At 48.1% G+C, this 12277-nt stretch overlaps 4 protein-coding genes across 4 annotated transcripts; 2 read left to right on the forward strand and 2 right to left on the reverse strand.

Moving 5' to 3' along the window:
- Positions 1-381: 381 nt before the first annotated feature.
- On the forward strand, positions 382-758 carry BDV37DRAFT_251814 (uncharacterized protein). Its single transcript, XM_032082353.1, has one exon. It carries the CDS (start codon positions 497-499, stop codon positions 713-715), a length of 219 nt encoding a protein of 72 aa, XP_031940042.1. The 5' UTR covers positions 382-496; the 3' UTR covers positions 716-758.
- Positions 759-2680: 1922 nt separating this feature from the next.
- On the reverse strand, positions 2681-4481 carry BDV37DRAFT_152565 (senescence-associated domain-containing protein). The gene is made up of 2 exons (XM_032079009.1): positions 3679-4481; positions 2681-3627 (listed from the first exon to the last, which is right to left on the reverse strand). Exons 1-2 carry the CDS (start codon positions 4295-4297, stop codon positions 2738-2740), a joined length of 1509 nt encoding a protein of 502 aa, XP_031940043.1. The 5' UTR covers positions 4298-4481; the 3' UTR covers positions 2681-2737.
- A 486-nt stretch (positions 4482-4967) lies between these two features.
- BDV37DRAFT_272587 (acyl-CoA dehydrogenase mitochondrial precursor) lies at positions 4968-7600 on the forward strand (the record flags this gene model as incomplete). Its single annotated transcript, XM_032084896.1, has 4 exons — positions 4968-5759; positions 6107-6213; positions 6316-7164; positions 7234-7600. The coding sequence occupies 4 exons, from the start codon at positions 4968-4970 to the stop codon at positions 7598-7600; spliced, it is 2115 nt and encodes a 704-aa protein (XP_031940044.1).
- A 409-nt stretch (positions 7601-8009) lies between these two features.
- BDV37DRAFT_272588 (bZIP transcription factor) lies at positions 8010-9793 on the reverse strand (the record flags this gene model as incomplete). The annotated part of the gene is made up of 4 exons (XM_032084897.1): positions 8010-8151; positions 8571-9054; positions 9130-9487; positions 9776-9793. The coding sequence occupies 4 exons, from the start codon at positions 9791-9793 to the stop codon at positions 8010-8012; spliced, it is 1002 nt and encodes a 333-aa protein (XP_031940045.1).
- Positions 9794-12277: the final 2484 nt, after the last annotated feature.

Consider the following 12277-nt stretch of genomic DNA (forward strand, 5'->3'; position numbering starts at 1 on the left):
CGTACATCACACACGCGATTGAGACACATATCACCTCCACCCACAACGATGTTTTTTGTTTCTTTTAAAGAGAACCATAATCTAGATTCCGACTTGTTGTTTTCAACTAGACCGACCAAGGGAAATGAGGGCTGCCAAGTCATCAGGGGTAAAGCGAACCACTGTTTCATCTCCCGGGACGGCAAGTTCACTAGAGCCTCTGGGGCGAGCCGATCGTCATCTTGAAGCGCCAGTGCGAAAATTCCGCCGTTGTTGATTGGCCCTTGAGACGGGGTTACCTGTTCGGAGCCCTCCGTACCCTTGCCACTTCTAACCCAGGGATTTATTGTGGTTGATGTTGATTTGCATGTTTCTTGTGTTTCTCAACTGACTTTGAGTCTCCTGCTATTCTACTTTACCTTAATGAGTGACTTACAGCAAACGGCAAGCCCAGTCAAACAGTCTCTATGACAACAGACCAACCCCCTTACCCCCAGCCTCCACTCTGGCCTCAACCATGGTAGGGGTGTCACTGACCCAGAGTTCTGCCCACCAATTGTGCTTGAATGAATGGTTAACTAATCGGAATCTTGATGTTCTCGTGAGCTTAAATTCTATATCCCTTGGTTTATCGATCATATTTTCGATCTATCTTATCATCATTCTTTACGTCCCGCATTCCAGAGCAGATCTCCATTGTCCTGGGTTTAAGGTTCCCTGTCATAATCCAGCATAGCCTTTAGCTCGGTGAATGAAATTTACACTAGTAGTGCAGTAATGCATAAGTATTATACTGCGGATGTGTTCAACAGTGAGGTATAGCATATACAGCACTAGGCTCCTCCAGCAAGGACATCCCAGCATTCAAATAATTCATTCCAATAAAGGAGGTAGATAGCGAGGTACACGCAAAGCATATCCTCGGAGAGATTCGTCATCAACAGACCATCGTACAGTCTTCTTTTCTTTCCCATTCTCAACTCGGCTAGATTAATTACAATCCAGGGCAATCTCGGATTAGCCGACCCTTTAACCTTCGCCGCTAGGATCGCCCTACGGGCAATGGATAAATACTATTGAAGCTGCGGTTACTGAGCGCTCACACGGGACCCTCATAGAAGCGGCGGGACCCAATATCAGTTATTCAAAGCAGCTCGTGGAATAACGCTACAGTTAAACAGTCCTATTTAGGGAGATTCATGCTCTATCGTACAAGCTAGAGCCATTCTCAGAATTGACCACTGAATTTATTTTGGTCATCTTGATATACAAGTATAAGATCTTTGAACCCGCCGCATGGGGTTGCACAGTGATTAAGCCTCATTCGTATACATAGTTAAGCGTATCCAATCGCTCGAACTAGTATGTAGGTGATACTGTATCCCAGTGCATTCTTCCCCCTAACTGGTGTTCTCCTTTTCGTCCTTCGATCTCTTCTTATTCTCCATGGACTTCTTCAACGACATATTGTTCACACTACCTTCATTGCACCGTTGGTCCCAAGGAACGCCCGCCTTTGCCGGGCGCTAGTCAACCAAACCACGAGATGATCACAGATCGCATAACTGACTATAGGAAAGGACTGTCTTATAGTGATAGTCCCAGCAAAGTCATCTGAAAGGCCGAGGCAAATATGCAGAGCTGTAGAAGGATCAGAATACCTGACAGGATTTCACATACCAAGCAGAGTCTACGAATATCCTTGTGATGCTAAATCTTCGGGAAGAGAGCTGCAGGTATTTTAATTTGTGTACACTAGTCACAGTAGTGCATTGAATCGGGAAACGATTGCTTTATTAGACTATCTCATGTACCAGGTAGAGCCAAAGGACGGAGTTCGGACCGCTGGGCGGCGGACGTTGGGAAGAATTTACACCTGTAACGTTGGCGGAGAAATAGAAGAGGATGGGGATAGATGTTTTCATGCCAAGACAGTTTCGGAGATTTAGATGAATAATACGATACTCACCTGGTAGGATAAAAGCATCTGTTTATAGGTGGATTAACCATGCTAGACAACGGGTCCTTACATAATTATCCTTCGAGGCTAGGATCATGGATGGTTTTCTAAGTATTGCAGCTCTTTGAGGACACTTCAGAATTTCTTACTATAGCATAATACTTGCAGTCCTTTCAGTAAAGAAACTTTCTTGCCATGCTTACTGCAGAAGCTAAACAAATACAAAAATAACTATAACAGCCGTCCATCTTAGGGGTGGCACGTTTATCAGCTCTGCTTTTTGCCAACAAATTATGGTTCTACTCGAAATATTGGCTGAATATTTGGACTATATAGCAACAGCCCTACTGCGGAGAAAGTTCCTCTTACGTAGCTTAGTATTGGAGGTATCCACCCAGTTAGTAGATAGACGAGACTCTGAGATATCTAGAGTAGGTATTTGACTATTGATAGGTAGGCGAAAGAGTGGGCCTTGATCAAGGCAACCCACTCTCCATATGACAGGGAAAAGCGAAGAAGACAGATACAGAAAATTTTCTACGTTCAGTGCTTAAAACGGATAGTCCTTTTCGAATATTTTGTATGACTCTTGGCCCCGGGGCACAAGGTACCATCCATAATAGGTATGTACAGGAATTTCATTCTAGATATTAAGTTGGCTGTAACTGACATAAGCTCCGAGTGACAACAAAATCATGAAAAGATGATCACAGGATGTAGCTCCAAATCTTGAAGGAACAAGACGAAGAAAAGAAAACAATTGAAGGCCGAGATTTATACCAAAATCCCTGCATATATTCAGTTTTTGCCCCTTGACATGCTTATTCCACCGAGCGACGTTGTGTTCGGAGCACCATAGGCGGGCGGTGGTGTAGGGGTCGGAGATGGACGTCTTGCAACGGGATCACGCCCACCTGATCCTGAGGTTCTATTGCTCCGACCTCCTGCAGCCGGGGGCACCTCTCCACCGTCACCACTACCGACCACAACTTGCTTTCCGTTGCGCATGCGCCCGACAACCATACCCTTAGCTACTGACTTGAGGACTGCCTTACGGCTGACCCCCGTGGCATCAATGTAGACTAGTCCCACATTCTTCACGCCCCCGGTCAAATCGCTTGCCACAGTGCCGGCCTCAGCTCCATACCGATGCCCAATCATCGTACTGGCAGCAGCAGAGCCATGGGTTAGTACGGTACGGGCACTCTGCTCAATACCGTCTGCCAGTGTCGAGAATGCGATCATTGATTTGTTTAGTATGCCCGGCTTGTAGTCGCCGTTCACTCCCTTGTCGCCCTTGCGCTTTGAATCCGGGTTGCGACGGGTTAACGAAGCCCCGAAGTTCTGCGCAACTTTACCGACCTGGCCAACAGTCTTGGCTGAGAGGCCGGCGGCACCATGAGTCAAATTCCCAACCTTACGGACCCTTGAGTGAGTTGCCTCAGAGAAAGTCATTGGCTTAGGGTTAGGTTTGGTCTTCTTGGTAAAGGTTTCAGCTCCGCTAGTCATCATATTGGCAACATATGAAGAACCAGTCACGATCAGACGAGAAGCAGTAGCAGAAGTTTGGACCAGTGTTGAGTTCTTATATGCAGGGTGTCGGGCCATCTGCAGGTATTCCTCAGACACGTTACTGACGCTGACTTTGTTGCCTTCGCCTTCTGCAGGAAGTTCTACCTCCACCGGCCCTAGGGAAAGTTAACCATGGATCACGCCTACAGAGAATAAGGCCGACTTACTCTTAGAGCCAGGCTTTACGCCAGGTTTCTCAACCACATCATACCCTTCCATTTCACCAACAACGCTGCCATCCTCTTCATCAACGAGCACTATCCGCCCATGAGGGTCCTTCTGATCAGGACTCGTGGACGAGACATAACCTGCACCTGGTGCAAAATCTGCTGGGTTGTACGGAGCATGCTCTTTCGGTGGGGCTGCACGCTCGAGGAATGCGGTACATTGTGCCAGAATCGTTTCAAATGTATCAACATCTTCCTGAGATACCTTATCAGGGCTACTCCCAATGGCGGGAAATTGTATGCGGATGAACGCGCCAGCATCTGGACCCAAATCCCAGCGAGGAATCAAATAGCTGTTCGGTGGCTGGTGATAGATCTGTGTAGAGGCTGGAAGTGCCAGATCTAACTCTGGAGGGAGATGAAGATGAAGATAGAAATCTTCTTCTGCTGGTCCATCATGAGAGCTCTGAGGTGTAGAAGCACTTGTCGGAACCATTAAAAGGGAAAGGGTTTGAGGCCCCGATGGGGTGAGCTCGGATTCCTCGCCATCTTGGATATGGAAAGCATTTATGTTGTTGACGCTGTAGAGAAGGCGAGGGTCATGAGCGGTACCCGACATGATATCGATAGAGTGAGATAAAGTTGACGGTACCCCTGTTTATTACCCAAAGCGGGGAACTGTTGATACTGTGGGGAAGATGGACAGTCGCTAAGTGTAAAAAGACGGAATCTCTGTGTGATTGTCCCAAGACAAGAAGTCACTGAGGGTAACGCAGCTGTACAAGAGATAGTAAAAATGTATTCAATCTCTGAGAAGGTCAGAGGCAGTAATATATCTGTCAAGAGAAGTCTTGGTCTTGTTGGAGGGGCATCATCATAGCCAATGACGTTGTCAAAGGGACCCTGTACTCTGGATTAGATAAGCATTGGGTCACCCCTTTTTTCCCTTTTGGATCTCAACATTGCTGCGCCACAGGAGCATGAAGAATACACCGCCACAGTTTCGATCGTCTTTTGCCATGAGTGGCTTGAACCAGATGAAAATAAACCTCACCCGCAATTTGCATGTGAACATTTCGTCTCTGTTGAGACATTCCTGAATATTCTGCATCTGTTGTTCGCTGGATCTTACTCTTGCTGGTCGGGGATTCTTCCGCAAACCAAAGACGCGATCTTTCCCAACAACACCACTTAGTTACTAGGCAGTGCTATTTCAGTCACAAGCTCCAATTTTCTAGTATTAGTGGCGCTTAAAATCAGCTCTCGAGACACGGACATCTTGGCATCAAATGGTGTCTTTTCAGATCCTGTCTGACCTCCACCTAGAAACCCCCGAGGCGTATGATTTGTTTGACATCGCTCCCAAAGCGCCCTACCTAGCGCTTCTGGGCGATATCGGCAATGTCAAGGACGATGGTTTGTTTATCTTTCTTGAAGCTCAGCTTCAAAAGTTTCAGATTGTCTTTTTCCTCTTAGGAAACCACGAACCATACCACGCTAATTGGACGGCTGCAAGGGAAAAAATGCAAAACTTTTCTAGGACCATTATTCAAAAACGAACGCAAGAGGGTCAGCAGCTGGGGGAGTTTGTGTTCATGGATCAGGCACGCTACGATATCTCCCCTCATATTACCGTTCTGGGCTGCATACTATATTCCAGAGTCCTCAAGAGCCAAGAAACTCATGTTAGCTTTGGCCTTAACGATTTTTATCACATTGAGGATTGGACTGTCGATGCCCATTGCGCTGCCCATGAGGCTGACCGAACATGGCTTAACGATCAGGTTTCTCAGATTGTGAAGTCGGAACCGCGTCGCAAGATAGTGATATTTAGTCATCATAGTCCAACCCTTGCGGCAGCGGCTGTTGACCCCGTGCATGCCAACAGCCCTTTGTCTTCAGGGTTCGCAACGGACATCGCAGAAGAACCATGTTGGAAGAATGCCCAAGTGTGTCTGTGGGCATTTGGACATACGCACTACAATTGCGATTTCATAGACGACAAGACTGGGAAACGACTCGTGGCGAATCAGAGGGGGTACTACTTCGCTCAGTCGAAGGCGTTCGATCCGGATAAAGTGGTCAGTGTTCAATAAATGGGGGTAGATCATGACACGAAACTAAGATCATCGGAAGATTATCTTTATTCCGTAGTAAAGCGAAATTGATAATGTAGAGGAAATCCTGGTACCGCCGGCCGTTGAAAATACTCCGGAGTAAGGCCGCCGGCAACCCATGGGGAAGCAAGCTTGCTGTCCCGACTACTCGACAGCCGCGGTTAACCGAGGCTCGTCTTCGGAGCCCTCGTGATTCCGCTCCAACACCATCTTCCTTCCCCAGCTCACTTCTCCTCTCTTTTCTCTTCCCCCTCTTTTCTGTGCAGTCAAGCATTTGATTCCGTGCCTTTAGCTTAACTTACCTATTTCAGTCCCCTGCAATGGCGTCTATTACCCGCGCGTTGCGGCCTCTGTGCCGCACTACTACTCCCTTCCGCATGGCCGCAAGACGGCCACTGCCCTCTCATTTAGCTCGGAGGTGTGTTTCTCCAGTAGTTCGCTCACCACTGCTTTGCCAAATAGTGTGAACTCATATAATGAATGTGCATGTACTCATCACTGACTACCATTGATTGAACAGTACTCATGCATTCTCTACCACATCCCGCCGGCGGGATATCGACTTGTCCAGTCTGACACCAACCCCGATCACCCTTCTTTCCGAAACAGAGTCGATGATGGCCGACACAGTGTCAAAGTTCGCTCAGGAGCAGATTGGACCTAAGGTCCGAGACATGGACGAGGCGGAAGCAATGGACCCCGCCATTGTCGAGCAGCTGTTCGAGCAAGGGTTGATGAGTATTGAGGTCCCCGAGGAATACGGTGGAGCCGGCATGAACTTCACATCCGCTATCGTGGCGATTGAGGAATTGGCAAGGATTGACCCTAGCGTCAGTGTCATGGTCGATGTCCATAACACACTTGTAAACACGGCTATCATGAAATACGGTGATGCCCAGGCGAGACGGACGTGGTTGCCCAAGCTGGCTACGGGCACTGTTGGTTCATTCTGTCTCTCTGAGCCTGCATCTGGATCAGACGCGTTCGCTCTGCAGACCAAGGCCGAGAAGCTTTCCGATGGATATAAGCTGAATGGTTCGAAGATGTGGATCACCAACGCTATGGAGTCTGGTGTATTCATCGTCTTCGCCAACCTTGACCCCAGCCAAGGGTACAAGGGTATTACTGCCTTTATTGTCGAGAAGGACACACCCGGATTCTCTATTGCCAAGAAGGAGAAGAAGCTGGGCATCCGCGCCAGCAGCACCTGCGTGCTCAACTTCGACGACGTGGTGATTCCCAAGAGCAACCTCCTCGGTGAAGAAGGACAGGGCTACAAGTATGCCATCAGCGTCCTTAATGAGGGTCGCATTGGTATTGCTGCTCAGATGACCGGTTTGGCACTGGGCGCCTGGGAGAACGCTGCTCGGTAAGGACAGCCCGGACGTATCTTTTTTCCCCATCATGCCGAAGAATCTTCACTAACTATTGACGACAGCTATGTCTGGAATGACCGCCGCCAGTTTGGCCAGCTCATTGGAACCTTCCAAGGCATGCAGCATCAGTTGGCACAGGCCTACACCGAAATTGCTGCAGCGCGTGCTCTAGTCTATAATGCCGCACGCAAGAAGGAAGCAGGTCAAGATTTCGTCCATGACGCCGCGATGGCCAAGCTCTATGCCTCCCAGGTTGCAGGCCGCGTATCCGGCTCTGCAGTTGAATGGATGGGCGGAATGGGCTTTGTGCGTGAGGGCATCGCAGAGAAGATGTTCCGTGATAGCAAGATCGGCGCTATCTACGAAGGAACCAGCAATATTCAGCTGCAGACCATCGCGAAACTTCTGCAGAAGCAGTATACTAACTAAAACTCACTACATGTGAAGCCTTATTATTCTATTGGTGTTGCTAGATAACTGGCATACGTTCTTGAGGGATGTAGTCACTTGATGACCGCAAGCTCCATGGCATGCCCCTGCTGATCTTAGAGTTATGAACAATTTGTATGATAAACTAGCATTTGATTTTGAAAACCGCGTTAAGCATTCTATTTATAAACAGACTTTTGTTGTAGAATGATGTGATAGGTTTAATCTGTTAAATCGAATCCCCCTTCGATAAGGCCGGACATGCTACTCTATCCCTTACATTAAACTCGGCCTTAGGTGGGGTGCAAGGCGTCAGCACCGGGACAAATGCCGAAGGAATATACGGAGTACTGTATAATTCATTTCGTCGTTGCAGATCTCATACCGTGTTCTAAGAAGCTCGGGAAACCTAGTACGTATTCGAGGTATCATGCATGCCCAAGAGCCATTCACTGCAACACAGAACATATTCATTGCAAAACTTCGTAACGTATATGGTTCGGTAGTTATCATCATTAATCATTTCCGTCAGGTGGGCGACTGATCGGTTTCTAGGTATTATACTCCAGGCTATTACTATTATAATAGGGAAAAGGTAGCCCGCTATAGAGTGGAATGTTGAGTTGAGATGAACCCATAGCGATAATGAGCAAAGTACCGTGCAAGGGGCCTTGCTTTGGGGCCGATAGTAGAAAACAGAAATATTTACCATGACAAGGTGGATAAGACCAGCGTACGCACTGATGCCCCATGGACAGGTTGGTGTAGAGGGTCGGATATTTGCTTCGTGCCTGAACTGCACGGACATTCTCGTCGCGTACTGGATACCAGTATTAAATTTGTGCATCGACATTTAGGCCACAATGAAGAAATATCACCTTTAATGACCACTTGCCAGCGGAATCACTGTCGACGAGTCCAGTCATAGCCGTAATCGTTTCTTGGGGACTGTTCCGGGGCTTGTTGATACTGTTGCGCGGCGTGAATCACTGGGTATCCACGAAGTTCCCGTTCTGACGGTATAGTTGGCACAGACATTGAGCGTTGACTTGTCGCACATTGCACGTGTTGAGGGTTGTGCGGATGCTCCCCTCGGCGCACTTGGTTGGGACCCCCTCCTGGGTACAAGTGTGAATATGAGTGGAAACCGGGCTCAGCAGGATGGCCGGTGGGGGTATTGAAGCTAGCTTGGGGTGCTGCAACAGGCATCGGATTCGACGTTTGTAACTGGCCTTCGAATATAAAAGGTTCTACCCTGTTCGTATAATCTGCATCCGACGATTCACAGATAGATGGTGACCCTGTGGAACCGTACTGTTGCCAGTCAGGCACAACGGAGACTTGACTGGAGGTTGAAAGAGCCGACGGAGTCCTGGAAACTGGATTTACACTCAAGGGCTCTGTGAATTGAGAAGGAAGTACTGGCCCAGAAGGGGTATTGTATGAGCCCTCGCCTGCTTCAGAAACAGTCAGTCATGGTCGCATTGCAACCGCGCCACATGACAAGCGGTAAGGACGATGTCACACACCTGGGCTTGAATAGGCTTGTCCGCTTCTTACCAAGGCTAGTTGTTGCTTTAAAGCCCTGATCTCGTTTTCTAAAGCAGTATTTCTTCGGACGACATGGTCATATTGTTCCCCTTTTGATTTTAACTCCGCTACTTGGTGCTCCAGACGTTCGATGTGCTCCTTTGTCCGCTGACGAATAGTCCTTTGGGCCTCCCGATCGTTGGCGCGCTTCCTTTCGAGTTGTTCTGCCGAGAGAGACGTCACCTTTCGCGTCCCAGCACGAGACTCTCGTTTTTTAGGCTGGGGGTTTGGATTGGAAGCCATCATGTGCTTGCTATAGTAATCGACAGAGTGTCCGAGGGAGGGGGGTGGCGCGTCCTTGAGGGGTGACAGGCATAAACATCGAAGAGATGAATGTGATACATCCCAGTTTCTAGGGCGGGCTACAGGGATCGAATCATCCAGGACCTCAGGATGCGACTGGTTGTGCCATATGCGTGGATCGCACTAAAATATGGTGTGCATGCCCAAGCGAACGAGGGAGGAACCACTTGATAGAAAGCGGGTGGATAGAGGAAAGTTGTATCCTTCGTTTTGTGACGGCCACGAAAAAAAGGCTCGTTCTTGCGGGGAGGTGAGCCCGCAAAGCCTCATCTGGCCGGGTACTTTTGGAACTAGGCACATTGTGGCCCTAAAATACCTAATAGCTTGGGTCTCCAGATTGTCGCTAAGAGTAAGGGTCGATTCCCGAGCAGATGAGCTCCCAACAATAAAACCCCCTGTTCAACAACGGTCCCTCTGCCGTGAAGAACGCCAATGGGCGTGCGCAAAGGACAGAAAACCCTGTGAGAGGGGGCGTCGATTACGACGGGCGTAGCGCCTTTCCTCCAACAAGTTATTACTATGGGTCTGGCGCGATGCTATGTGCATTTTCCGGCCCTCCCGACCTACAAGTTCTGCTCTAATTTGCAATTAGCAATCCCCCGGCACCCTTACCTACTACCCTAGCTAATAGACGGGGTTGCTTGACGCTGGAGTCTTTCTGATAGGCCGGAGCCAGTCATGCATAATGGTACTGGGCCGCGCTACCAATGTATCGAACTGGGCTGGCTGGCGCTGCCTCTAGATAGAACCTCGGGCTTCTTGAAATTTTATCGAGCCGATGGCCGTACAGACAGAATCTATCAACAGGTGGACCCTAGGAACCCCAGGCCACATGGTGAGACCGGCTAAATCCCCTAAGAAAATCCAGAGCCACAGAAAACTTCGAGATCGTCTCGAACAATGAATTTTATCGGCATTTGAAACATTCGAAACCGTAAATGACGGTTCAGCTCTTGCCACTTTTGCGAAAAGAGGAAGGAGTCTGCCATAACTTGGCGTAAGGGTTTCCCACACTGGAGCCCACTTGCCCACGAGGTGTGGAATGCATCCGAAACGATCATCAGCCCTTTATTTGAAAAGAGCGAGTGATTCCTGGGATCTGCCGGTCTTGGCGATTGCCAGATGAACGAGAAGCTCTTTGGTCAATAAGATTAAACGAAACGTACGTCATCCATCTTAGCGCCACAACCCAGATCACTTTTCTATGCCCAACATGGAAAGCCGTATCCAACTTGAGCGTGGGTGTAAGCCTCTCAGATCTTGGACGGAGCCTTTGAAACCATGGGTGGTGCTGACCACGAGGTAGGTAGATCGACTCCACTTGCGAATGGGCTCGTTCAAGTCTAACTACGATTCGTTGGGCCGAAGCGGAAAAGATTCGGAGGGTCCATAGAAGTTGCCAGCTTATCGAGAAGCGGCAGATGTTTGTTGGACCAACAAGATCGCGAGAGTTAAGTTAATAAGAAATCGCCTTTAGTTAGTACTGGGGAGAATGTCCAAGGGAGGGGGGAAACGAAGGGGTGGTCAGGAAAAAAAAAGAAAAAAGAAAAAAGAAAAAAGAAATTCCCATTTCTCTTTTTGGGTGCGGCGCAGTCAACAAGCCTAGACGATGCATGATGCACCCACAAGTTTCCCTACGACGGTTAGTAGTCTAGAATTCATAATGGATGGAGTACATTAAGAGATCCCACCTATTTCCTTTTTCCTTTTTCCTTTTTTTTTTTTTTTTTTCTTTTTTTGTGAGAGAGAGAGAGAGAGAGAGCCCCCCTTTTCCCCATAATCCCCTTTCGATTATTTGAAATGTCCGAATCATTATCCCCGAGCTCAGTTTTTGAAATCTCTTTACGAAGTATATGTCATATATGACGTAGAAAAGCGAGGTATCAGGAATAACATCGTTGTATTCCCCGATACTATCGACAGTGCCGAGAATACCCCAGAGCGCGCAAGTGATGTTGGTCTAAACAATAGCATGCAGTGGATGTTGTACTAATGCCGTGTGTGGTGGGCCCCTCTCGCTGCTGCACAACATATCAGAATAGCCTAACAGCATCCGCGCTTTTTTGTTGGCGAAAGTGGTCGTTTACATTCCTGGAAATCGACGATGATCGACTTCGCGGAGTCCGGAATCGACAGATGGTTTGTGTGAATGACAGACATGGATATTGTGAGAAGACTCCCTGTTTCAAATATAATCCGGCCTTAATCTCATGGTTTATTAATGTTAGTCACTATTTCTGGCCATCAGAAAGCAAGGGTAGTGTCGCTCCCGTACCAATCATGGACCGTCCTCTGCGCAACTGGTTCATGCTAAGTTGGTCCTGGGACACAGGCTCCAAGCCTAGTGTTGAACTAGAGAATATCCCTCCATTCAATGGTTGACACTATCCATGGTCAAAGGCCTATGAGACTCTTGCCCAGTCTCGGATCTTAGAATCTCGTGTCTCTTATATAGAGACAGTGTATAGCCAACAATATGTCCCACGGTATGCGATTTGGGAGATCAAGGTCAAATAAAATAAAATAAAATAAAATAAAAATAAACCCGACGTTGGTGGACACGAGTCATGGCTCGATGCTAAAAGGAAAGTTAAGTACGAGAGGGGTCTAAGTTGGTTAGTTCCTTCCGCTTCACCCCTTGGCCTGTTTTACCAATCCCTTTCAATGCCATCAAATGCTGCTGACGAGATATATTTCGCTGTGACGGTGTCCAGGAAAGAATTAATTGAGTTACGTGGCTATTGTTTCAAGAAGACGATATCAGCGTAGCCATATCTATTGCCA

Source organism: Aspergillus pseudonomiae (genome assembly GCF_009193645.1).
Source record: "Aspergillus pseudonomiae strain CBS 119388 unplaced genomic scaffold BDV37scaffold_47, whole genome shotgun sequence".
NCBI classification, from domain to species: Eukaryota; Fungi; Ascomycota; class Eurotiomycetes; order Eurotiales; family Aspergillaceae; genus Aspergillus; species Aspergillus pseudonomiae.

Excerpts from the sequence above, each read along its gene's own strand:
- BDV37DRAFT_251814 (XM_032082353.1), top strand. The coding sequence starts at position 497 with ATGGTAGGGGTGTCACTGACCCAGAGTTCTGCCCACCAATTGTGCTTG.
- BDV37DRAFT_152565 (XM_032079009.1), bottom strand. The coding sequence starts at position 4,297 with ATGTCGGGTACCGCTCATGACCCTCGCCTTCTCTACAGCGTCAACAAC. Across the intron at positions 3,628-3,678 it reads CGTAAAGCCTGGCTCTAAGA|GGCCGGTGGAGGTAGAACTT; the intron begins GTAAGTCGGCCT and ends AACTTTCCCTAG.